Consider the following 26,831-nt stretch of genomic DNA (forward strand, 5'->3'; position numbering starts at 1 on the left):
TACTTTCCAATTGTCCTAATCATTTTTACCAAATAATGATTTCTTATCCCCAAATCTTGGATCTATGTTTTTGTCAAATATAAGGTTATTATAATTTTTTACTACGTCTGCCCTGATCCACTTATTAATTAATAAAAAAAAAACTTTACCTTCTGTCTTCTATATCAATTCTAAGACAGAAAAGCTAGGAAATTGAGGTTAAGTGGCTTGCCTGGGTGTCATACAGCTAGGAAGAGTCTGAGGCCATATTTGAACCCAGATCTTCCAGGTGTGGTTCTCACTGTGCTACCTAGCTAGTCTCTGGGCCTACTTTAGATGAAGATTTGTAATGAGCATTTCCACAATAATTCTATAAATAAGGGTCCTAAAAGGCTTGGAATCCCCATTCCTCTTTTACCTCTCAAGCTGGTTAAACATTTACCTCAATAAAAAAAAAAAAGGTATTGACAAGTTTAGTAATTGCTCTTACCAGAGGGTACAAAGGTAACCTTTAGTCCAAATAAGAAACAAATGATCAAACATTCCACATGCATCAATGTTTAACTGTACTAGGAATTTCATCTTAGTACTAGTTGGAAGTTCAAGCGTTCACTGTCCAAGAATTTCAGGAAACCCAAGGAGAAAAATGCATTTGGGAGTCAGAGAAAAAAAAGCAATTCCTACCTAGATTCTTTCACCATTTGCATTTGAAACATTTATTTCAGGAAACACATATTAAACATTTTATTATTTATACAAAAGAGTTAAAGGTGTCAGGATGTGTTATACCACAACGCAAAAAAGTCATTTTTGGAATTTATCGCCATGATATCTTGACAGTTTTAAAAAATTAAGGGTAAAAAGAAGGAAAAGCTGAACATCTTGCTTTGCCCTGATGCAGTGCTGCCTGGAAATCACACAAGCCAGTGACATGATGTGAGCAGAAGTGCATCCTGTAGAAATGATCTCCACCCATCCCACCCCAATTCACTACACAGACATTAGAAAGTTAGCTACATATACATATATGTTTGTAAACATATATGTATGTATATATATTCTTTTTGCTAAAATATAGTAAATCAGCAAGTAAACAGTGTTCCCTCAACATAGCTCAGTAAAGACTCCTATATTTCCTATGTGGGATAGGAGTTAAACACAAAATTCAGATTATCACCATCAAAAATAAAATTTTGCAAATATCACCACTCTGGAATTGTAGCTCTATCTACAAGACTCTCTACATCTCTTATTTAAGGGTCCTGTAGTTCTTTCTACTGGTTGATTGGAATGGTTTAAGGGGAAAATGGCTTATAGTAACCCTCACTCCTTCCACCTCCAACCCTATAACTCATTAAATATTTTCTCTAGGCTAGGGCTACTCTGAAATTATGAGTGTAGGAGTACAATGATCAGAGGTGATGAACACCTAGAAATTATCCAGCTTCAAACTGTTTGGTACAGACTGAGGTGGCTATATGCTGAGGTTGGGAGAAAGTGGAAGCAGGCCAAATGTGCCTTGGATAGGTCCCCTAGACAAAGTACTGAGCCAAACTGAAGAGGTAGGCATGAGTAAGCATGCTAGCCCACACAAGCTAAGAAGAAGAAATAAACTCACTGAAAATCTTCTTATTCAATATTATTAAGAAACACTGTTCAAACATCTATAATTTCCACCCTCAGTTACTTTGTCAGATCAACCTGCTTCTAACATTTCAAAAAATTTTAAAAAGGTCTTGGGGAGGAGGAAGGTAAAAAGGGAGAAGAAATTTATTTTATTTTATTTTTAAAGAAAATCATAAATCCAAGCAAGTTACCAGCAAATCAGCAGTTTCTACATTCCAACAGAGTAATAACAGCTGGCGGAAAGCAAAACCAGAACACTACCTGATCTCTATTCCTTTCCAATTTCCCAGCTCAAGGGACTATATCAGAGAGAAAAGAAACCCCCAACTGATTTATTTGGATGGGCAGAGTTAAAAGGCACTTTCTGTTCCAGGACAGGCACACAGTCAGTTTTGTCACTGTTTCAGAATTTGGCACATTTGTTTCCTAGAACTAGTCACTTCCCTGGGGTAGAAGATAGGGGGAATCAACTCTTGCTCTTAACATTCTTTTGTCTGATTTCGCTTATTTTGCAAGAGGATGGAGGGAGGATGGAAAGGTAAGAGCATATGTTCTAGGTCTCAATCCATTTTCTCATGACACAGAATCTCTGTGCTTCAAAAACTTATAGTCTTTCTAAGGAGCCATGATTTTATGTGGACATAGGGGAAGAAAGTGAGCATATGGACATGCTTACATAGCATACATGTGTGTATACACATACACACAAACATACACACATACACAAACACCTGAGGCTATTTGGCACTGAGCAAATCTGTCTAGTTAAAATGGTCGCTAGCTACAGATCCCCCCTCCTTTCTGTCCTTTTCTCTGGACCTAGAAATAAACAGAATCTGTTTCCCAAAGAACTGCTAAGGGCAAGAGAACAGAAGAATCTCAGGAGGATGGGGAAAATGGGGCTGGCATCCTAGGACCAAGTTCCAAAGGCTTGACAGTCTAAATTATTCACATTCCTATAGTCCACACCTGTCTAGGTCTCAGATGGTACAGAGACACCCTGCCCTAACCCAGAACCCCACAATATATAAATCTCTATGCCTCCCACCCCCTCCAAGATCAGTGCCAGTGGGCACTGATAATAATTAATACACTCAACAATGATATATGGTATCTTGTTATCTGGTCAAGTGACAATGGCAGCGTGTAAAAGGGATGGATGATGACGAAAATGAAGGAAATTATATAAAATAAAACAGGAGGGGAAGGGTAGTGGGCTGGGGTATGGGGATAGGTGGAAGAGATGGATCCTAGGGACCAAGTAAGGCTTCTACATCTCCTGGGGTGCCACTTCCTCCTCCACACCGTTGGAAAGCATGTTGTTGCTGTCCTCATTCAGACGCTTTACCCGATAGGCTTCAAAGTGAATACTGCTGGTAATGTCCTTAATGTTCTGCATGTGTGTCCTGGAGAAAATAATGGAGAGGTCAGTGATGCTATAGCTGGGCAGGGCGGGGCGGGGGGACTGAGCAAATCAAATCGGAATCATGGAATTCATGAAGGAGTTAACCTCACTCCAGGACTCCTTTATGACTGGTCCTCTCCCTTCCACCCTGAGAACAATCTTTTTTCCATAGTACATTATAATTTATAAAGCAGTTTCTTCACAACACTTGGGTAAAGTAGACAATGCAGGTGTTGTTACCCCTATTCTACAGATACAAAAACTGGAATAGGGAAAGTGAGTTGTTCCCATTCATAAAACTAAAAAAGTAAAAAATAAGAGAGCTGAACTCAGGACTTGGGACTCTAGGGTCAGTTCTTGTTCTGTTATTCCTGGCTTCATGGACTCTGTGCTGAGGTCATTAACTCTCTATTTGTTCCTTCCTACCACCTCATTTTATTTAATGTCTTGAATAATAAGAATAATAAATTGTTTGAAAATTAATTTTTAAAAAGATAATGTCTTATTCAGGTACTCTTGTTTGTATTCTGCTTTGTAAATGGTTCCCTTAAGGAAGTATGTTGGGCAGGAGGGAAGGAAGTGGTGGGTATTTCCCTAACAAGGCTGGGAGCTCCTTTTTTTTTTTAACCTTTGCCTTCTGCCTTAGAATCAATTAGGCAGAAGAGCAGTAAGGGCAAAGTAATGGGGGTTAAGTGACTTGCCCAGGGTCACACAGCTAGGAAGTATCTGAGGTCATATTTGAACCCGGGACTTCCCATCTATATCTCTACCCACTGAGCCACCTAACTACTCCCCTCACCTCTTTTTGGGAAGCTCTCTGAAGAGTTCATGTCTCTGTACTTTTCTTCCTTTGCAGAATGAAAACCCCTTTAGGTAAGAGAATTGTTCCATTCTTTGTATTTAGATTCCATGTGCCTAGCATAGGACCTCTTCTCTAATTATTCTGATAATAGCTTGTTTATATATCATTTTCAGGTTGCTTCATTACATTATGAGTTTCTTGATGGCAAGGACCTTTCTTTGTATCCCCAGGGCTTAGGACATAGTTTTGTTGCTGTTGTTTATGAAATATAGTAATAACTAAAAGAGAACAATTTAAATTACTGATTAAAATACTTTTATGCTTCAAAAAATGATATGATAGACATATTGTATCATTTAGAGACAGAGGATGTGGAATGGAATCCTAGATTGTCTTTGGACAAATAAACTAACCACGCTTGAACTCAGTTCCTTCAAATTAAATAAGAGTGAAGGCATCCAAAATCCCTTTTCACTATAGGTCAATTGTAGATCCAAACTGATGCCTGCTGAAAGTGAATGTAAGCATGAGGTCTATGGGTCATATGGATGGTTTGGACATGACAAATGGGGTTTTTGGTGCCACAAGGTTCAAAGCTATATATTTATGTATATTTTGCATATACCTATTTTAGAATATACACATATATGTGCATATGTTTTGAGGATAGAAATTGTCTTTGTGTGTCTATCAACTAGTCCAGCAGCTGGAATATAGTAGATATTTAATAAAGGCGTATTTGCTTTACTGATTGAAGGATTCTGCTATAGACTAAAAATTCAAAGATAGAGTCTAAAGAACTAGGATATATAACTGATGGAGCTTTGAGATAAGAAGCACCAAGGTGAAAAGCTGATCTTCCCAATTCATTTATTTGCGTGATCTATTCTCTCCTTGAAATCTCCCAGTAAAGGGAACTCTTTCAGGTGCTCACAGACTTTGGTGTTTTTGAATACCCCACTTGTTTAAGTCAAGAAATTCTGCTGGGGATTATAGATTCTGAGCTGGAAGGGATCCTCTAAAAACATTTAGTCCAGCACCTTCATTTTACAGATGAGAAAATGTGCTCAAGATCATATTAGTGATGAAGATTCAAGGGAGGAATTTGAACCCAGGTCTTCTAATCCCAAGTCTAGTATTTTTTTTTTCACTTTACTGTCCTATGTTGTCTATTTTTCCTAATCTAGTCAAGTGAAATAACTAGCCATCCATCTCCCCACCAATCACAACCTTTATCCTTCTTAATTTTTTCCTCATTAAGCCCTATTTGCATAGATCCTTTTACAGATGAAGGTTCTGAAGATAAACTATAATGTTCTGGCCAAGGTCTTCCCTGTAAATAGTAGGCAGACAGATAAGGTCATTCAAATACCATCCTTGGGAACCCAACACACAATTTACCTTTCAGAAATCACCTACATAACCCAAAACATATTTTCTATCCAATTCAGGGGGTCCCAGAAAAAAGGCAAAAGACAACTGAACCTAAAGAAAAAATAGACTCTACTCACCTGATAAGGAGATCTCGCAGATAAGCAAACTCACAGTGTGTAGTATTTTCAACTAAGAAAATGAAATAAAAATTTACCATTAAAAAGTGAAAAACCCATCTAACCCAAAACATCCCAGTTATAATTATTCTTGAGCAGGAATCTGAGAATGGGATTGTACTGCTTCAGCAGTGGTATTTTTAGGAAATGTTCACTTTGTTCTGTCTACAGTTTTCATTTTAAATATGCACACACCCAAGTATGCACACACACAGTCACCCACCCACCCACAATGGAATAAACCCAAAATACCTGGCACCCACTCAAACATTTGTGCTCAGTCAGACAGACATAGACACACATATACTCTACCGTTTGCACCCATTATTAAGACTTTCATAAACCTATTAGGAATACTAATTCTTTGCCCTTCCCTCAATTCTCTTAACAATTTCTTTTTCTAATGGCCTTCCCTTTGAGCATCCCAATTATTTCTAAAGCTGTTATAACATACATTTGGTCCAAAGACAGCTGGGAGCAGGGAGGGGGACATTTTTTTTTTGAACATTATTTTATTTGGTCATTTCCAAATATTGGAAACATTGGAGACAAAGATCATTTTCTTTTCCTCCCCCCCCCCCCACCTCTCCCATAGCCGACGTGAGATTCCACTGGGTATCACATGTGTTCTTGATTCGAACCCATTTCCATGTTGTTGGTATTTGCATTAGTGTTCATTTAGAGTCTCTCCTCAGTCATATCCCCTTAACGAGAGGGACATTTTAAAAAACTATAGGTAAAACTTTAGCCACATATTCTCCTTGCCTCATATTTAGTTCAGATATTGGGGAGGAGAAGTACATGGTCAAACCTGGTCTGGAAACTTTATTCACTAAACCTAATCAGAACAATTTTAAAAAATATATATTTATTTATTTATAAGACCCTTACCTTCTGTCTTAGAATCAGTACTATGTATTGGTTCCAAGGTAGAAGAACAGTAAGGGCCAGGCAATGGGGGTTAAGTGATTTGCCCAGGGTCACAGAGCTAGAAAGTCATAATTCATTTTTTTAAACCTGGGACCAATGATCTCTAGGCCTGGCTCTCTATCCACTGAGCCATCTAGCTGTCCCAATTTGTTTTTACAAATATTTTGATAACTATATATGTGTGTATGTGTAAATATATATATATATGTATGTGTATATATATATGTATATATATACATATACATTTATGTGTTTACATGAAAATTATGTAACTGGTTTCTTTTGATATTCTAGGTATTTTGTTTTATGCAATTAAATCCATTCTTCTAAAGAGTCTATAGGCTTCTCAGACTGCCAAAGGAGCCCATGATACATACGCAGAAAGGTTAAGAACTTCTGCATAGATCATCTAGTCCAACTCCTTATATTATAGATGAGAAAACTATGTATAAGGAGAGCTTGGAAGGGAAGCTTGGTCTGGGGAAAAAGAGTAGTTGGGATGATATCCCACTGGACTAAAGGAAGTCCCCCATGTTAATGTGAAACTGCCAAAGGCTCTCTTCTATAAAGTCTCAAGATTATTGGGTCTCTCTTTCCCTTGTCTCCAGGGTTATCATGGTGAAGGGTGAGAGATTACTAAGATGGAGCTATTAATTACTCTTTATACTATTTTATAATAATAGCTCCCTCAGACATCTTCAGCCACTTGTTTGGCCATCTTATTTTAGTTGTGCTTTACACATTTCACTTTAATTGCCCCATGCCTCTTTCTTCAAATTCAATATTCCCCAAAAAAGGCTCCAACACAGTGCTGAGCACATCCTAGCCACCAGGTTCTCAACAATTTCCTGTAGTGCCCAATGTCAGCCATGAGGGGGTAGCATAAGTATCACAATGAACAAAATGTCCCTTTGGGTTCCAATTCCTTTTTCCCACCCACTCCTCACCTCCTCCAGGCTCCCTTGGCCCTCAGCAAACATGTCCTCTATAAAAAGAACCTTAATCAGAAAAATATCTTTAGGGGGAGGAGGGACAAAAGAGGGGATGGACTGACTCAGCCACTGTACACCCCACCCTAAGGAAAGGAAAAGCTAACAGACCCAGGATGCTGCTAGGACCTCGGGTGCAGAAAAAACTCCTGGTCCTCATTAGAAAGCAAACCTAGAGGTCTCTCCAGCATGTGGATGTGGGTGGATGCAAGGAAGAGAATCCTAGAACAAACCTCTTCCAAAGGACAGGGCTGGGTTTGAATTAGGATCCCAGTACAAGAAAAGAAAGGTTTGGAGAAGAGAAGATCTAAAAATTTTGAAGTCTCTAGTTTGAAGTTTTATTGTCTAAGAGCTCAGCTTGTCCATGTAGCTTTTGGAAAACATCCAGGTTGAAATATATATGCCCACAATTGAGAAACACACCTTCTTCCTTCCCTCACTCCCACACAATCCCCTCCCCCCATCCCTTGTGGGTGGAAGAAGGGACTGAGGAAAAACAATGCACCATGTTTTCTCCACCCAACATTCAGAAAAAAAGCAGAGCCAAGTGGTCAATCAGAGCTTAAACAAAGGAAAAAGGGTCAGTGTACTCCCACTCCCTCCTCCAGTGGCAGCCTTTTCACTAGGGCAAGATTTCTGGTATATTTTTTTCTGTAGCAGCTCTGTGCACCTGGTTAAATGCCTCATTTTCCATGGTAATGGGTGATTGTGACAATGGAGGAATAAAACACTAAAACCACTTACTGGCCTTTATTCAGTAAATTTCTTCAGAGACCCACTAGACCTTATTTGTCCCCACAAAAATTTAGTAAAGCGGGTAAGATTGAGATTATATTCCCCATCATACCCAGTCACAGATAATTTATATAGGATCATAGATTTTTGAACTGGAAAGGATCTGAGTAGGGGACCTTGTCCCACACACTCTCCCACTCTCACTAGAAAGGGATGGCAATGTTAAAAGGAAAAAAAGATATCAATAAAACTTTTTTTTTAATTAAGTAAGGTAAAAGCCCACAGTCAAATCCAGGTCAACGGTCTCCCAAATTCATTTCAGCTGTTCATCTCAATTTCTTTAGTGGAAAGAATACTTTCCATTGGGACTAGGACTCTGCAACAAGAGCTGGTTGTGTGTGGAATCAGTCCATCCTTAAATATGTTTCTTCACAAAGTGAAAGTTGGATTAAATCAGGAGTTTTTAACTTTTTTGTGTCATGGATTCCTTTGGTCATTTGATGAAGCTCATGAAATCCTTCTCAAAATGTGGGTTTCTTTTTTCATTTTGTTCATTGATTTGTTTGTTGGTTACATTGTAATTCCTAGGCACTTCCCTCCTCCCTTACCTCCTCATAGAAGAGAAGATATTGCTTGACAAAAAAAAAAAAATATATATATATATATGTATGTTTGTATAAACTCTTTTGTGTTTCTGTGTATCAATTCTTTCTCAGAAGGTAGACATTAACAAATTATTCTTCAAACATTAGTTCTGTATATAATTTTCTCTTGGTTCTGAAACTCAAGTCACTTTTCATAATTTCATGTTGGTCTTTCTATGTTTGTTTTAAATTAACCTGCTCATCATTTCTTTATTTTTTTCCTCATCAATTCTTAAGGTTCAGCAGTATTTCATTACAACCATATGCCACAGTCATTCCCCAACTGATGGACATCTCCTCAGCTTTCAGGTCTTTGCCACTACAAAGAGTTACTATAATTATTTTAGAACATATAGGGTTTTTTCCCCTTTTTTCCTCATTACCTTGAGATACAGACCCAACAGTAGTATTGCTGGGTCTAAGGGTATACACAGTTTTATGACTCTTTGGGCATAATTCCACATAGACTGTTTCTAAATGAGGATCAAAAGCAAGTTAAACATATAGAAGATTTGTGATTTCATTTATATAATATCTTATTTTTCTTTATACATGGAAATGCTTTTTTTAAAAGTTGTAAGCATTTAGAATAATAATTTTTAAAAATACATGGGATCCACAAAAGAATCCTCAATTATATTGAAATATAGCTATCAAGATATATTTTTTAAAAGTTCATGGATTAGGAAGACCTGGATTAACTATCTTTCAAAAAATTCTTTTTTAGATCTAAAATCTCATGGATCCTATGAAGAGAAGTTGAGTTATATGCCCAGAGTTATGAAGGTAGTTTGTGGCAGAACTAAGATTACAACTAGATATCTAAGTCCAGTGTAGTGATCTCCCATGCTTCCTTCCTCATGGAGTTTTCTGTGGTACTGCTTCCTCCCAGTCTAGTCTCAACCTCTCCTAATGCTCACCTACTAAGAAGAAAGAAAAGAAAAGAAAAGATGGCTACCTTCAATGGTGCCCCACTTAGTCTTCCTCCCAAGGATTCTTTTCCCATTCACTTGGTATTCGTGATCACTGCCCACAACAGCAAATGGAATCATTTCCTGGAGAGGAGAAAAGGCAGGGTTTTAGTAGATATACTAAGAAAGACTCATTAATCTGTTCAAATCCCCCATAGACAGGGACCAGACAAACCAGTGTTTCTTGAAAGATCTGTTCTACCAAGGGAGAAACTTCTGAGTTCAGTTTTTCATTAACCCCTGAGGATAGATTATGATGGCAAAAAGATCAATTTCTTCCCCACCCCACCCCCTTAGTAAGTAATTAGGGACACCAGTTCCAGGTTGGGCTATTTTATATGAATGAATCTACAGCTAATTTACTTACTCTAAATTTCTCGTTGACTAGTCTGTCTTCTGAGTCCTCATCAAATTCTTTCTGGGGATATACATCAATGCCATTGGATAGCAAGTCAGCAGTGATCTGCAGTCAGGGGAGAAATCAAGATAGCACATCAGCTCAGAGAGAAAAGAATAGCCCTTGGGTATATACTCCTGTATACCATGTGTCTCTACTCTATGTCCATCTGCCCTGACCTCGGGGAGAAAAGAATGGGCCATTTGCCTAGAATAATCTACACTCCTACATTTTTTTCAAAGTAGGAGGGAGTAGTCTGGCATCCTGGGAATTTTTCCCACTTTGCTTCATGGTCACAGAATAACAAAAGAAGATTTTTAGGGCATCTTTCCTGAATTAGACTCCATCATTCCTCTCCTGTTCAGTAAAACTATTGAGAAATAATACAGGACCTATACACCGACCTAAGAAATTTTCCAATCTTTTTTCCTATCATCAGGCAAAAGGTTCTAGCTATCCAGTTATATATACCATGTTTTTTCTTCTTTGAGTTCATGCTCCACCCCTCTTTCCATCTCCTGGCAGATTATATACTTCTCTCACAAGTGTAAGACTTCATAGTTTGTTTCCTCATTGAAAGAAGCCCTTCTATGAACAGAACATTCCTAACAAATTCATCAACCTGGACACCATCTCCATCACATGGAACACATAAAATCCTTCCCAAAGGAGAAATAAGTGAGAGCTTTTGAAGAACTCTCCAGATTCTTGCTAAAGGATCCTGGGTGTGGGATGTACCACACCAAAAAAGCTATATTCCCTTTTCTTTTTAATGAACCAGATAATGGCTTTTGTCCCCAAAATAATTTTAGTAAATAATAAGACTCTATCCTTTCCCTGGGAGCTTTTCCTCGCCCCCCCCCCCCCATTAGAGAACCAAAGACTATGAGAAAATTAAAACTGGAGGAGATCCTTTAAAGAGAAGAACAGAGGTCTAAAGAAGTAGATTGCTTTTTCCAGAGATCACAAAGCTAGAGAAAGGAAAAGCCAGGATTCAAACTCAAATCTTATTTCACTACACTTCTCCACATCATCACTCAACTGATACCACTTAACCAATGATCTAATTGCCAAATCTGATGATTTTTTTTTCAGTTCTAACCTTTTCTCAACCTACCTGTTCCATTGACACTACTGATCAACCTTTCCTACTAAATACTTTCTTCTCAATGGTTTTTTGTGACACTACTCTCCTGGTTCACACTCTCTGTCTCCTTTGCTGGATTATTATCTCCAAGATTATGTCCTAGACAATCTTATCTTCCATACTCAATCAGTAACTCAACAATTCTGATATTTAATTATAATCTCTATGCACAAGACTCGCAAATTTTTATATCCAGATCTCAGCTACCACCTGACTTACATCATCAATTTTCAAAGTTGACATGCTGTGGATACCTCAAATGCAACATGCCCAAAAGTGAACTCAATATCTTCCCTTCAAAAGATACTCCCTCTTCCAAATTTTTCTTTTTCTGTCAAAAGCACCACCATCACCATTCTAGTCTCCCAGGGTTATCATCAGGGCATTAAACTGGATTCTCCACTATTCCTTACCCTACATACACAGTTGTCAAATCTCACCATTTTTTTATCTGTACAGCATCTTTCTAATCTGACCCCTTCTCTAAGAAGTAGACAGTTACCCCCTTAGTTTGTATCCTTACTACTTTTTCTCCTAGATTATTATAGTGACTTCCTAATGGATATACATGTTTCCAGTCTCCTACCACTCTCTATATTATCCACATTGTTAACAGAGTAATTTTTCTTAATGACCATGCCATCCCCTTTACTCCACTTTTGTGGCTTCCTTTTTGCTTCTAAGACAAAATATAAATGGTTTAGCTTTTAAAGCCCTATATAACCAGCTCCCAATTTGTCTTGCAACCTTTACAACCACTATTCCCTCTTTTATACTCTGCTTTCCAATCAAACTAAGTTTTCTCTTTGTAACACCCTCAATGCTCTTCCATCTCCAGTCTCCTTATCTTTGTAATCTGGTCATCTGGCATATACAGAATGTACTTCCCTTATATTTATTCTCTACATATTTATTCTCTCTCTCTCTCTCTCTCTCTCTCTCTCTCTCTCTCTCTCTCTCTCTCTCTCTCTCTCTCTCTCTCTCTCTCTCTTTCTCTCTCTCTCTCTCACACACACACACACACACACACACACACACACACACACACACAGAGCTTCATCCATTAAAATGTAAGTTCTTTGCCTGCAGAGAGACTGTTTCATTCTTTGTATTTCTATCTCCAGAGCCTAGTGCAGTGCCTGGCACACAGTAAACACTTAAATGTTTGTTGATTGATTGATGGTCTTTTAGAAGAGGCAAAAAGTTTGCTAGTGTATCATTATTGCCAGATAAGCCTGGTCTAAACAGGCATCATTGTTCCTAGGGAAAGAACAAATTTGTATGTCATTCAAAGTGAGAGAACAATAATTAAATGCTTTTTGGAACTGTGGCCTGCCAAAAAGTATTGACATCCAAAGAATTATTGTCCTTTTTACCAGATACTCATCCAAAGATATGATGGAATACTCTCTGCCAAGCCAACCCAGTCCATTTCCCCAGAAAGTCAGGACATTGGGCTGGCTATGCAGTGATGAAAACAGTGTATATTCCTGGTTACATTGGCATATCTGTTAATGTGTATCTATGTCCTATGGGAAAGTCCTCCAGTACCAGGAGATATAAACAGAATCTTAATTTTTAAAAGGAGAGATGAACCCTCAGGCTTCCACCCAATGAAAAGCAGGCAAATTATCACCACCCAATGAAAAGCAGGCAAATTATCACCTGTGACTCCTGCTTTTTTAGGCTTCTGAATTGAGTAGGAACAAAAAAAGTCTAGAGTTAGAGATTGAACAAATGATTTCATCAAGGTAGGGAACTTCCTCTACCAAGACTGGTCAATAGCTTTGCTACAACTTGTAGTCTTAGAGAGGTGCTTGGAGTACTAAAAGGTATGCCATTTCCCCAGTTATCACACAACCAGCAGGTATCAGAGACAGGACTTGAACTTGAATCTCCCAGGCTATGAGGCCAGCTCTCTATCAACTTACTAGGTGGCACTGCCTCTTGTAGAAAAGATACCCACTGAGAATGGATCTAGTTTTTATCTCCTCAGATGTTCTGCTTCAAAGTATGGACAGTTCTCTATTTAGTTACATTTGCATTATGCAAATTTGACCAATTCTGAAAGAAATCTGTGTTCTCGTTCTCTCTCTCTCTCTCTCTCTCTCTCTCTCTCTCTCTCTCTCTCTCTCTCTCTCTCTCTCTCTCCCCCCACCCCACTCCTTCCCCTTGGCTAACACCCCAAAAATAAAGAAAAAAACTCTCCAAATAAAAGCAGATGATTAGACATAGAGAAAGACTGCCACCATGCTAGATTCAGGGGGTAGGGAGGACTTGACTCAGACCCTGAGGCCCCTACATATTTGGCTTTAACCATTGCGTATCCCCCCTCTTGCTCTTACTTCTCTTCTCTGTCCCTAACCCCAGTATGTCCTTGAACTATGTGCCAGTCCCCTCCCTCTATCCCTTGTGTCTATGGGCAAATTCATATTTGTATTACATAAAAATCACTTTATATAAAGGCCTGAATAATGGTCCACTTACATAAAGTAAGAACTGTCTGTGCCTCCTTTCTCCAGAAGCCCATGTGGCCTCCTTAAAAGCTGCTACCTTGACAGGGAGAGAGAGGCACTGCCATGTGGTAGGGTACATAGAAGTCACCATCCCTGGGACATGCTGACTGGCATGGCTTCCGAGAGCAACATAAGGAACTGTTTGGTGGCAAAAGGGCCTTCTTTGCCCTCTCCATGCAATCCCTCTGAGCTGAGACTGCAAGATTACTCTGGGCTCCAGGCCAGACATTCAGTTTGACAGAGCTGCCTCTTGGGGTGGGGGGTGGGGAGTGATTATATGAAGGGGGAGGGGGTAAAAAAACCAAGAAAGATGTGGGAAAACCACAAAGCCCTACCCTTTGTTTGAAGTAGTCTCTTTCTTCCAGCGTCAGGGTGTCAGCTTTTGCAATAACTGGGACTATGTTGACGACTTTGCTCAGACGTCTCATAAATTCAATATCCAGTGGCCGGAGACTAGAAATGAATAATTTGACTTAGAAGAGGATGATCAGGAAAGGAGAGAAACAACAGAGATTTTCAGCATCCTGGTCATGACATGGCCAGAGGAGAACATGATGAATCTGGGCCAAAGCCTGTTTTCTATTATGTTTAGTTGAGGAGGGTTAACTTAGTTGGGTAGAGCATGGTGTTAATGAGGCCATCATGAATTTGATCTTCATCCAAACCAGCTTGCTTTTACACAGAGGAAATATCATGTTCCTTGGCCACAGGCTGCACTCCTAACCCTTGCCAGCTGCTTTTCACTCTGTACCTTCCCCAAGTTACAAGAAGAAATGTGGAATGTGGATAGTTCAGCAAATTCATTTATTACCCTGTCTGTACCCAACCCCCTTGAAAAAGAGACCTTTTAAAAGTTTAAGTAGCAAAAAATGTAAATTTAATTTGTTTTTTACTATTGTTTTTATACTATAAATTCCAAATAAATTACTTGTCAAGAAAAAAAAGGAAGGAAAAAAAGAACCTTTAAAAGCACCCCTAAGAAACAGAGAACTCTGTGTATCTTGGGTGTAACTCATTTGCAGCAATCCTGCTTTGCCATTCACCTGGCAAAAAGCTGCTAATCTCTTGGGCTTGTCTGTCATTGTTCCTGAACATCAGCCCAAATGGCAGGCTCCACTCTGGGGCTTTTTTATTGAGAGGGGAAGGGAACAGGAAAGGAGAACCAATGAAACAGCTTGGGTGGGTGTAGGAAGTCAAGCAGGCTTCCTGGATAGCAACCAAAAGATGCCTTCCTCCTGACTCTGACATGTCTGTACTCTGATAAAGGGATCACCTCTTGCATATCACTTCCAGCACCCTCAAAGATGAAATGTTCTCCTTTTTTCAGTTACTGCTGGCACCATTAGCAGAGAGATGGAGTGAAACAAACTGCTTCCATTCCCTGGAGCTAGAAAATGACTAATGCCTCCATCACCTTCCAGGCTATTTAGACTGGAAGCAGACTTGTTCTTTGGAGGGTTTCAAGACTATAAGCATGGTATAGCCTGCTGACAGCAGTAGTACATTTCTGCTGTGGCACTGGGACCTGCTAGACTCCTACTAGATAGCAAAAAAGAATGAAAGTAGCCAAACTCACACAGGTCCAACCAGAATGTGGGAGAAAAATCAATCTTGGCTTAAAAAACCCCAAACCAAAATGAGATTTTCAACCTAGTTTTGCCACCAACTAGTTGTACAGCCCAGGGGTAAATTTTCTCCTCTTTGGGCCTCTATTTCCTTACCTATAAAAATAGAGGGAGGGGTAGACCAAATAAATGACTTATCACATTATCTCATTTGGGCTTCACAAAAGTCTTGAAAAGTAGGTACTATTATTATTACCATTTTACAAACGAGGAAATTAAGGCTCAGTAATTAAGTGATAGTCACATAGCTAGTAAGTGTCTAAAGCAGGATCTCAAGCTAGGTTTTCCTGATTACAAATTTAGCACTCTCATTACTGTCATCTAGCTGCCTCAAGGAAACCAATGCAGTATATTATTGCTGTTAATTATTATTATCATCATTTTTATTATTTCCGTATTTTCCAGACATCGTCAGCAACAAGAATGGAAATACATCCTTAGTGTCATGTGTACTTCAATGAAAAACTACCAATAAGATTCAGTGTATTTTTCACATTTTCTAGCTTTTCCCTTATAGGCTACTTTTAGGTCTCATTTGGCTTATTATTGAGATAGCAGACAGTGCTACATGGGGACCACAAGATTTGTCATTTGGCTTTAAACAGATAGGATAGTTTCTGGGTGAATGAAAGAAAAAGAATCCATTAAACACTTCCTTTGTGCCAAGTGCTAGAGACAAAAAATGACAGGGCTCCTTCTCTTAAACCCTTAGCAACATCTGGTGTTCCTGGCTGGGAGACCCTATTTCAATCTTTGGGTATATGGTTCTCAAACCTGGGCACTCCTTTTGACTTTGGGAAGCAGGGAGGACCTAGGATCATTGAAGTCAGGATAGGGACCAATGACATGGGCTTCCCGGTTGGGTCTGGGCATTTATTTCTCACAAAGACTCCAAGTTTGTGCTTTCTGTTTTCTTGCTAGGCTCTTTTTTATTGCTGGAACACTAAAAGGTGACATTCAACCCCCCAAAGCCCCCCTAAAAAAAAAAAGACAATCAACAAAACTGCTTTCATAGATATACCATATAGTCAGCAGTGTTTAAGTAAAACCGATAAAAACAGCTAGTCGAGATTTGCTTCAGCTTGGCATGAGAGATGGGCTATTAGAGGGACATGGATACAGAGAAGAGATACCCCCCCCCCAATATGGATCAATAAATCACAGATAAAACTAGAAGGAACTTTTCAGGTTATGGGGACCAGAGATGTCAAACACATTGCCCAGATGTGGCTTGCAACACTCATGAGTTATGACCAAAACCAGATTAACATGTATTTGGGAAACATTTGACTAAATAATAGAAATATAATAAATGTAGATAATATTGTATTTTTAAATTAAGTCAATACACCTCAGAAGGATCTTTAAGAATGGATTAAAAAAACAAAAACAAAAAAACTTTACCTTCTGTCTTACAACCAATACTGTGTATTGGTTCCAAGGCAGAAAAGTGGAAGGGCCAGGCAACTGGGGTTAAGTGACTTGCCAGGTTCACACAGCTAGGAAATGTCTCAGGACAGATTTGAACCTAGGATTGCCAATCTCTAGACCTGGCTCTCAATTCACTGAGTCATGCTGCTGCCTCCAATATTTTCTATTTTTAAAAAAATAATCCATACCTTTAACCTTAGAATCACCACTATCTATTAGTTCCAAGGCAGAAGATTGGTAAGGGCTAGGCAATGGGGGTTAAGTGATTTGCCCAGGGTCACACAGCTAGGAAGTGTTTGAGGTCAGATTTGAACCCAGGCCACCCATCTCTACACCTGCCTCTCAATCCACTGAGCCACCCAGCTGTCCCATAGTATAGATTTTTGTTGTTCAGTCATCTCAATCCTCTCTGACACTTCCTAATCCTGTTTGGGGTTTCCTTGACAAAGACACTGGAATGGTTTACCTTTCCTACTCCAGTTCACTTTACAATTGAGGAAACTGAAGCAAACAGGGTGAAGTGACTTGCCCAGGGTCACAAAGTGCCTCAAGCCATTGTCTGACTTCAGGCCCCATACCTCTATCCCCTGCAACATATAACTGCTCAAGTATGGATTAGTGGAACCCATTTCTATTCGAGTTTGACACTATTGATCTAAACCAAAACCACTTGGTAATCAAATTTTACAGATAAGTTAACTATAGAGTTTCTCCATCACCGAGTTTTCAGCAACCACATGAGGGATACAATTGGAATCTGCTTCAACTCCATATGACAGCCTACCACTGGCAAAGTTCTGAGGCATGGCTGGTAAAGAATGGATATAATCCCAGCATCCTTTTCACAGATAATTTAAGATAAACCCTGTAGAAAGGTTTGCAAGGGAAATTCTTGGTAAAGATGATCAGCAGAAAGAAGTCTTAGATTCAGTATAGGAAGCCGAGAGCCAGCAAATCTGAGTTTTAGGACTGGCTCTGTCTCTATCTAGCTGAGAACCTAGGCCTTTACCTCTGGGCCTCACAGTTTCTTCATGTCTGATGAAAGAGAGTATTGCATTAGAGTAGAAGAGTAGGATCAAATCAAAATGAATCCCTGCAGATTGCAGATTGACTTAGAAAAGTAAATGAACAAATTAACATTATCTATTGTATTTTTACTTATTTTGTTAAATATTTCCCAATTACCTTAAAAAGAAACCCTTACCTTCTGGCTTAGATTAGGATTGATATGTAAGGGCTAGGAAATTAGAGTTAAGTGACTTGCCCAGGGTCACACAGATAAGAAGACTTTGAGGCCACATCTGAACCCAGGACCTCTCATCTCCAGACCCTGGAGCCATTGAGCCCTCTAGCTGTCCCCCATTTACCTTTTAATGTTTCTCAGTACACTTGGAATTTTTAAAGCCTTTATGAGGCCAAAGAGTTTGACACCTTTGATCTAGAGGATTCCTAAGGTCCTTTCCAACTCCAGAGACTTCTATGGCCTCAGAACTTCTGCCTGTATAACAAGGCCCCAAAGATGTCAGCATGCCTTATACATACGAGTGGCCAGTGGCAGGAATGAAGTAGATACAGCAGTGAACCCGGGTGTCTGGGATCCTCTTCTTTCGGTTGATATTAATTTCTTCCTGCAGATATTTCTCATACTGATCATTAATGAACTGCATAATGGGCTGCCAGCTATGCAAAGGAATAGGGATGGGTAATAAGTTACTTTTTTTTAAGTGTGCACAATCCTTCACCTAGGATTTACTCATTATCCAATACGAGAAAAGATTTATCCTTATTTCATCCAGTGTTTTGGATGTTTCTGGAGTATCCATCTAGAGCTCAGGTAAAATGCTCCCAGAGAACAATGAGGCATTAACTCAGTCATTTGTGAAATTGTGCTGATAGCTTTCCACTTTATCCCTAACCCCAAACTATGATCAAAATGCCACAAATTCCCCCAAGTCTCTATCCTCCTTCTAAGCATATTCTATGATTCTCTGCCATAAAATTATAGAAATTTGTTTAGCTTGATCAAAAGAGATACTCCAGTTCTATGCCACACCACTTGAGTCTTCATCCCTCTTATGGATCTTAGTGTTAGGGAGGGGAAAGCTAAAAAAAAGAGAGTTGTTTTGGCTGTAAAGATTTGTTCCTTTTTTTTTTTTAAGGGCATAAGATCCCAGGATGATTGTCTCTACTACTCAACTGTTGCTAAACTTGATCCTAAAGAGCAGACCCCATCAGCCCTGACTCTGGAAGATACAGATTCCACATCTCTACTCTTGCCCACCATACACCAGCAGGATTCCAACCCAAACATAAATCCGGGGCTTGGAATGCTTACCAGTTCTCATTGTTAATGTGATCCCCAAAACCTGGTGTGTCAATCACAGTCAGCTTCATTCGGACACCCTTCTCCTCAATTTCTGCAACAGAAGAGAACAGTATCTTGAAAAGCAAGCCAGCATGGTTTCTCCTTGTATAGTTGGAAAAATCTTGAACCACATTCCCCAGAATTCCTTTTGTATCTTCCAGCATCCCTTCCCCTGCGTACTCTCGTTTGTGTGGTTATGTGATTAGTTATAAGTTTGCTGTAACTCCTCTCTCTTTCTCTTTCTTTCTTGCAGCTTAAGTGAATTAGTTCCCTTTTAACTCTAGTTTTTTTTAATTTAATAAATCTTTTAAATATAATACTTGAGTTATTGTATATTAATTTTAATTATCACACCCTCTATGACTCAAAGAGAAGAACAAGTAAGTCCCTCCCAGTTTGGAAGTTGTGATTTTTTGCTGCCAGAGAAAGTAGAAAAAATGAAGGATGGGAAGAACTTCAGTAAGTACTCCGGGAAGATCCTAGTCCTGAGAAACAAGGTCTAAGACAAGCTAACCTTCATCTTCTATGTGAATAGAAATGATGCTTCTATTAATCAGCACAATAGCTTCTTACACTCTGAATTCTTTAAACAAGGTCTGATGTCAGAGTAAGTGGGATGTAACAATATAATTTTGTTATGTATTTCAACATAATATATAACTATAGAATATAATAAAGGATTGTTACACAATTTTTAATGAAATACTTTCTTTGCCTATAGAGAGAAGGACTAAACAAGGAGTTTTAAGAGATTCCCAAGGGAGCCACTGACCTCTACAAATCTGTTTTTAGTTTACAAAATTAAGAATTTCTGTTTCATTCAGAACCCCTCCTCCAACACCTAACTCCCCTCAGAGATAAGAAATATTAGTTTATCTGACTTATGAAAAGTCCAAATTCCCATGATTCCAAGAAGGATAGAGGCATCTTTCTGTGGGTAATGTTTACTGAGTGAATTAAATGAATGATATCCCCTTTTAAGCCTCCCCAATCCCTGTTTTCACCTCTCTCCCCAACAGAACACAGTTCGAGGTCTCACCATGGGTGATGGATTTGATCTCAATGGTTTTGGGGATCCGTTCCTCTGAAACTGGTTGGACTGATTTCCGACTGACTTTGGATTTGAACAGAGTGTTGATTAATGTGGATTTCCCTAAGCCACTCTGACCTGAAATGGAAAAAGGCAAGCTGCATTAGGCAGGATTCTGTGTTGGGTTATATTTCACTGAGGTCCAGGAGCATTCTGGCATTTCTGCTTTGAAGATGGCATCCATTCCTTTTATCTCTTCAGGATTCTTTCCACATCTGGCCTATCTGGGCCATTTTTGCATCTTGAAGCCCATCATTTTTTCCTTAAGAACACTCAACTTCAGGGAGACTTAAATCTGGCCTCAGATACTTCCTAGTTGTGTGTCCCTGGGCAAATCACTTAACCTCCATTGCCTATCCCCTACTGCTCATACTTAAGTCATGTTTTTATATTCTTTGTCAAGTCATCATAGAAAGCAAACAAGTAAGCATGAAGATTACCTTGGAAAAAATATTTACTTTGTTGCATTGATCAAGGAGAGGATAATTAAAACATGAGGAACCTAAGAATCTCCAATGGCACAGAGGAAAGAACAGCATGTTGCAGTGGGCAGAAAGCTTAAATTGTAGTCATAGGGCACAATTTTGAATGCCAGTTCTTCTACATACTACCAGTGTGACCTTGGACACTCAAATTCAGTTTCCTCACTAGTAAAATAGCTTACCTTGACTATAAAGTCCCTTCTACCTTTAAATTGTGCTGGTCCAATTAAAAGAAAAATCTTTAAGATTTCTTTCTAGAAAACCTTGGTGGCAAAAGCTATTGTGACAAATATATGGGTAGCAAGACTGCAAGGAACCTGGCATATAAACCAAAAAGAGGAATGATTTAAAGAAACAGAGGAAACAACATGGTTATGGATTGCACTAGATGGTTTCTGGAACTTGGATGCAGAGCCCTGGTGAGAGGCTTTCTCCTCCATGAATCTCTAGCCAACTTTGAGCTGATCCCATGCCCCATCCCTCAAATTCATCAGCAGAAAACCCATCCAAACAATCCTTATGCATTCCTGACCTCCTTTTAAGGGAAGGTTGGGAATAATCCCAGCTCAGGATTGTTTGTGCACATAACATAAATAGCCTATAGCTGAAGTTAAGAAGAAAAAAAAAACACTCAGGGCTGAAATCTGAACTGGGGTCATTTGGAAAGCCTGAAGCACAACAGAAACTGTCATTTACAGGTAATGCAATCACTGGCCTGCTGCCCACATCCTCAGGCAAGAAACAGAAGCTGGTCAAACAGATGAGGAGGGGTCCCTGCTTGTTTGCTGGTGACCACCCTAGCAGTTCTTGGCATGAATTTCTTTGCTTAGGATCCAAAAGTCATCTGAGCTCTGGAACCTGCATCTTCCAATCTCCCTCATCCATCACAAATTCTGTGAAGGAGAAGGAATAGTTCTGGCTCAAGCAAAGACCAAAGACTGAAAGAGGCAGGCCTGCCCCACTTCTCTCCCTCTGTAAGCAAGTAGCCACCAGATACCAGGTTGGCACCATCAACTACTATTTAGCAAATGAATCATAAGAATTGGTGGGCATACCCACTATTCTTTAGGTATTGACTTGAATTCCAGTTTTTCCCAAATTATCCCTTCTACGTGGGTAATATATATTGTTTAGAGGGAAAAAAAAATCAATATATTTCCTATCCTAAGTGCCTTATTCAAAGCTCCCTAGAAGACAAGATTCCCCACTGGTACAGTTTCCTAAAGAATGATGGAATTACCATTACATCACTATTTTATCCCACTGATCTTTCTTTGGAGGAAAAAAAAAAGAACCTAACTTTAGGATCAGGCACTTGACAGAGAATCCTAGGCCAGATTCCTAAATACCTTGCTTTAAATTTGGAATTGGAAGGCTAAGAAAAATAAAGACATGGGAGACAAGGGCTAAGTCAATGCAAAAAATGCAGCGAGTGTTTCTAACAGTGGGACATATTTACTTTTTTTTTTTTTGAGCAGGTAAGAAATGCTCAGTGCTCAGGTGGGCAGAAAGAATTATAATCTCCATGTTGGGAAGGGTTTCAACGGTTACCTAGATCACTGTATATCTAAAGAGGAATAAAAACCAAAGACTTTAGTAAAACATGTAAAAGGAAAAAGCCAGCTAAGTAAATAATAGTTTGCTAATAAATCAAGTCAATAAATAAAACATGGACTTTGACAATATATCTTACTTGAACACTAAAAAAGGTTGCCCCCTGCCCCCACCAGATCGTTTCCATTTTCAGCTAAATTGAACCCTGACCTTTATTCTTCTTAGTGACCACCTCCTTCCCACTAGCCACTGTATTTCCTGTAAGCTCTCTTGGGCTGGGGCCCCAGGAAGGATCTGAATGACTTTGCTTTTCAGCTAGCTTCACTCAAAGCAAACCTGCTTCAGGTTACTTTGGGGCCTTAATAACTTACTGGACCAAAAGTTGGGACATTAATTTATTGCTGGTGGAGTTGTGACTTGAGGGAAATTTGGAACTATGCCCAAAGGGAGATAAAAGATTGTCTGCCTTTTGATCTAGTCAGAGCTCTGCTGGGTTTGTACCCCAAAGAGATAATAAGGAACAAGACATGTACAAGAATATTCATAGTTGTGCTCTTTGTGGTGGCAAAAAATTGTAAAATGAGGGGATGCCCTTTGATTGGGGAATGGCTGAACAAATTGTGGTGTCTGTTGGTTATGGAATACTATTTTGCTCAAAGGAATAATAAACTGGAGGAATTCCATGGGAACTGGAATGACCTCCAGGAAGTGATGCAGAGGGAAAGGAGCAGAACCAAGAAAACATTGTACACAGAGACTGATAACACTGTGGTACAATCGAATGTAATGGACTTCTCCATTAGTGGCAGTGCAGTGATTCTGAACAACTTGGAGGAACCTATGAGAAAAAGCACTATCCACATTCAGAAGAAAAACTGTGGGAGTAGAAACACAGAAGAAAAACAACTGCTTGATTACATGCGTCTAGAGGGATATGATTGGGGATACAGACACTAAAGGAACATCCTAGTGCAAACATCAACAGCATGGAAATAGGTTCTGATCAAGGACACATGTAATACCCAGTGGACTTGTGCATTGGCAATGGGAAGGGCAGGGGGAGGAGAGGGAGGAATAGAACATGATTTTTGTAACCAAGGAATAATGTTTGAAATTAACCAAATACAATAAAAAAAATAACTTACTGGCTCACAAATGTGTATTACTACAGAAGTGGGGTGTGGGTATGGAGAATAGCAAGGATTCACAAAGTCTATGCATCGACTTTTCCACTTAAATCTTCATGCACAAGTGTCTTTGTGCACAAAAACGCACAAAGACAATCGTCATCCTCGGTTACCAGTTACCGAGAGACTACTACTACTACTACTACAAAGCCTAAAATCCTATCACTAGAGTCTCCATTCTTTTTTGGATTGTTAAGAGGAAAATCTTTGCCAGAAATAAATGGCAGCTATAATAAACCCACTTCTCCATATTTCCCTCTTTCAATTGAGGACACCAACAAGCTTCCATACACCCAAGTTCACAACCCCGAAGTCTCTGAGAGGGTACAGAATCAAGAATGACTTCAGTCTCTACCTCTGTAGAACCTTTCACATCTATCTCTTTCTTTTCACTCACAAGTTCAGTCTCTTGTTTGGACTATGACAATTGTTTCCTAGTGCTCCTGGTACACAGTAGGTGTTTAATGAGTACTCATTGACTTAACTTATAATCCGTCTTCCACAGAGCCAACAAAATAATTTTTTCATGTCATTCCCCTTCCCAAGAAAACTTCCAATTATCTCCATAATAAAATACACACTCCTCAGAGTGCTTTTCAAACTCTGGTTCCCACTTATCTTTTTAAGTATATTCCACATTATTGCTCCCAAAACACACTCCACATCTACTTAACATTCCCAGAACTCTATATTCCATATTCCGTCTCCATGGCTACTTCCTAACTTCTGCCTCACTGAATCTCTGGTTTCCTTTTAGGCTAATGTCTTCCTCTTTGAGATTACCTTCCATCTTTGTAGCTCTCTGTATATCTCTTGTACCTAATTATTTACATGTTGTCTCTCCTATAAAAATCTAAGCCCCTTGAGAGCAAGAACTATTTTCATTTTTAATTATATTCTCAGCCCTTAGCACAGTAGGCATTTAGTAAAAGATTTTAACTGATTGAAGGCTCATCTGATGTTAACACCTGCACAAAGCCTTTCCTGATCTCCTGAGCTGTTAGTACCCTATTCCTCCTATTTGCTTACATTTGGAATCCCTCCCAGCCCCTAGTGCAGGGGTCCCCCAAATTTTTACATAGGAGGCCCAGTTCACTGTCCCTCAGACCGTTGGAAGGCCAGACTATTAAAAAAAAAAACTGTGAACAAATCCCTATGCATACTGCACATATCTTATTTTAAAGTAAAAAAACAAAATGAGAACTAATACAATATTTAAAATAAAGAACAAGTAAATTTAAATGAACAAAACTGACAACATAATGGCTCCCCATTATGTTGTGCATCTAGGGGAGTGTGGGGGCTATTGTACTACCATGTTTCCCTGAAAATAAGACACTGTCTTATATTAATTTGACCCAAAAAAAACAAGGGTTGTCTTATAAAACACCCAGTGGCAGTGGTGGGCTTCTCACAGTAGAGGCCCACAGCTGATGTCACAGGCCAGATCACCGCTATCCAATGCCTGTATACAGTACTGGAGGTGATGTTGGGCCTGTGACACTGTATACTGCTGTCTGGGATAGCGGAGGCTGCAGCGCTGGCTGTGATGGGCACACCTTGCACAGACCCATCACCACCACCACTATACCAGGCAGCAGTATACAGTGTGGAATTCCCTCCCCCAGATCACCACTCACCATGCTGACGTATTCCATTATGCAGCCACATAAGCCTTTGTGCGGCACCTCATTCTCATTCAGTTACTCTCAGAACAAGGTGCCATGCAAAGGATTATGTCACGGGAAGTAGTACTATACATAGACAATGTCACGCTTTGTGGTGCCACCACATACAGTGCTCCTCTCACTGATCACCAATGAAAGAGGTGCCCCTTCTGGAAGCGCAGTGGTGGCCAGATAAATGGCCTCAGGGGGCCACATGTGGCTTGCAGGCAGTAGTTTAGGGACCCCTGCCCTAGCAAATGATTAAGCTACCTGAGGATAAGAACTGCATTTTGTTTTGTCTTTCTATCCCTAATACCTTGACATAATAAACATTTCATAAATGCATGTTGGATCGGAAAGCGTTGTAAGCCAGCATAGCATGGTAGAATGTAGAATTTAGGGTCAAGAATAATTTCATTTAAATCTGATTTCATATGCTTACTAGCTATGGGAACCTGAATAAATCCCTTACCTCTTAATCTCAGTTTCCTCATCTGCAAAATGATCATGGGATCTTTTAACATTTACCCCTCCCCCCAGGTTTTTATGAGGATCAAATGAGACATATATACAATGCTTTGAGAACCTTAAAGCACTATATACATGCCAATTATTATTGCTATTATTAAAATTACATTTCATTTTCATATTTTATGATGAAGTTTCGAGAACAGTCCACTTAATGTTCTGCTTGGTATTACAAAGGGAGTTAAAATGACTGTCCCTGAAATTTTTTGAGTGTTGGAATGTCAGTCCACCTTATCTGGAAGCATCTTTGGAGGAACGAGAGTAACAGATAGGACAACAGGGATGACATGAAACTTGTCCCCTTCCCACAGGAATTTCATTTCTTCTGATGAGTATCTAAATTTTGAAAACCCTTCATTTAATGTAGTTTGAGATTATGAGTGGCAGGTATGGCAACTTCAATTTTAAAAACTGTGCTCTTGAATTTTTATGGATCTATACTATGTCTAGGCAGTTAGAGGCAACTGTTCTGTCTCTAATAATGCTCTGATTTCAGTAAAGTTTGTTTATTGAATTCTCAAGGATATTTGGGGTTTATACTTGTAATATAATGGTTTTTATATTTTTGTAATCCAGAGACAAATCACCATACTAAGGTTCTGGGGTCTATTACACAAATGGGTAAAATTATTTTTTAGAGTCTCAATAAAAATATTAGGATGTAACTCATGAAAAGCATTAATCATACAGTTCTAATAGTAGACAGAATAATAGTGATGATAGGGCAACTAGATGGTGCTGGGTCTGGAATCAGAAAGCCTGAGTTTAAATCTAAACTTAGAAATTTACTAGTTTTGTGACCTCAGTTACCTCGACAAAATGGGGATAATAATAGCACCTACTTACCTCCCAGGGTCGTTGTGAAGATGAAATGAGATGTTTGTAAAGCCCTTAGCACCATGCTGGGCACATAGTAAGCAACATATAAATGCTAGCTATTATGATGATGATAATACATACTCATTCTGTTTCCACCTGACTTTGATCTCTACTACCAAATCTCTATATTTTTGAAAGCTTTTTCTGTTACATTTTGCATAACATCTATTTTAAAAGTTACTCAAGTTTTTTTTAACCCCTTACTTTCTGCTTTAGAATCAATACTAAATGTCAATTTCAGATAGAAGAGTGTTCATTGGGGGACAACTGGAGTTAAGTGACTTGCCCAGAGTCACACAGCTAGGAAGTTTCTGAGGCCAGATTTGAACCTA

The 26,831-nt window shown here is 39.2% G+C and overlaps 1 protein-coding gene across 5 annotated transcripts in view; it reads right to left on the reverse strand.

The window, feature by feature from the left end:
* Positions 1-668: 668 nt before the first annotated feature.
* Positions 669-26,831, reverse strand: part of SEPTIN9 (septin 9) — a 400,470-nt gene continuing 374,307 nt past the window's right edge. For all 5 annotated transcript variants that reach the window (XM_007482962.2, XM_056814233.1, XM_007482961.3 and 2 more), the window contains 8 exons: positions 20,152-20,280; positions 19,083-19,164; positions 18,290-18,427; positions 14,027-14,144; positions 9,999-10,094; positions 9,619-9,715; positions 5,324-5,375; positions 669-3,011 (listed from right to left, as the gene is read on the reverse strand). In XM_007482962.2, the coding sequence (XP_007483024.1) occupies positions 2,876-3,011; positions 5,324-5,375; positions 9,619-9,715; positions 9,999-10,094; positions 14,027-14,144; positions 18,290-18,427; positions 19,083-19,164; positions 20,152-20,280 (848 nt within the window). In that variant the 3' untranslated portion in view covers positions 669-2,875. The remainder of the gene's footprint in view (positions 3,012-5,323; positions 5,376-9,618; positions 9,716-9,998; positions 10,095-14,026; positions 14,145-18,289; positions 18,428-19,082; positions 19,165-20,151; positions 20,281-26,831) is intronic.

Source organism: Monodelphis domestica, chromosome 2 (genome assembly GCF_027887165.1).
Source record: "Monodelphis domestica isolate mMonDom1 chromosome 2, mMonDom1.pri, whole genome shotgun sequence".
In the NCBI taxonomy this organism is placed as follows: Eukaryota; Metazoa; Chordata; class Mammalia; order Didelphimorphia; family Didelphidae; genus Monodelphis; species Monodelphis domestica.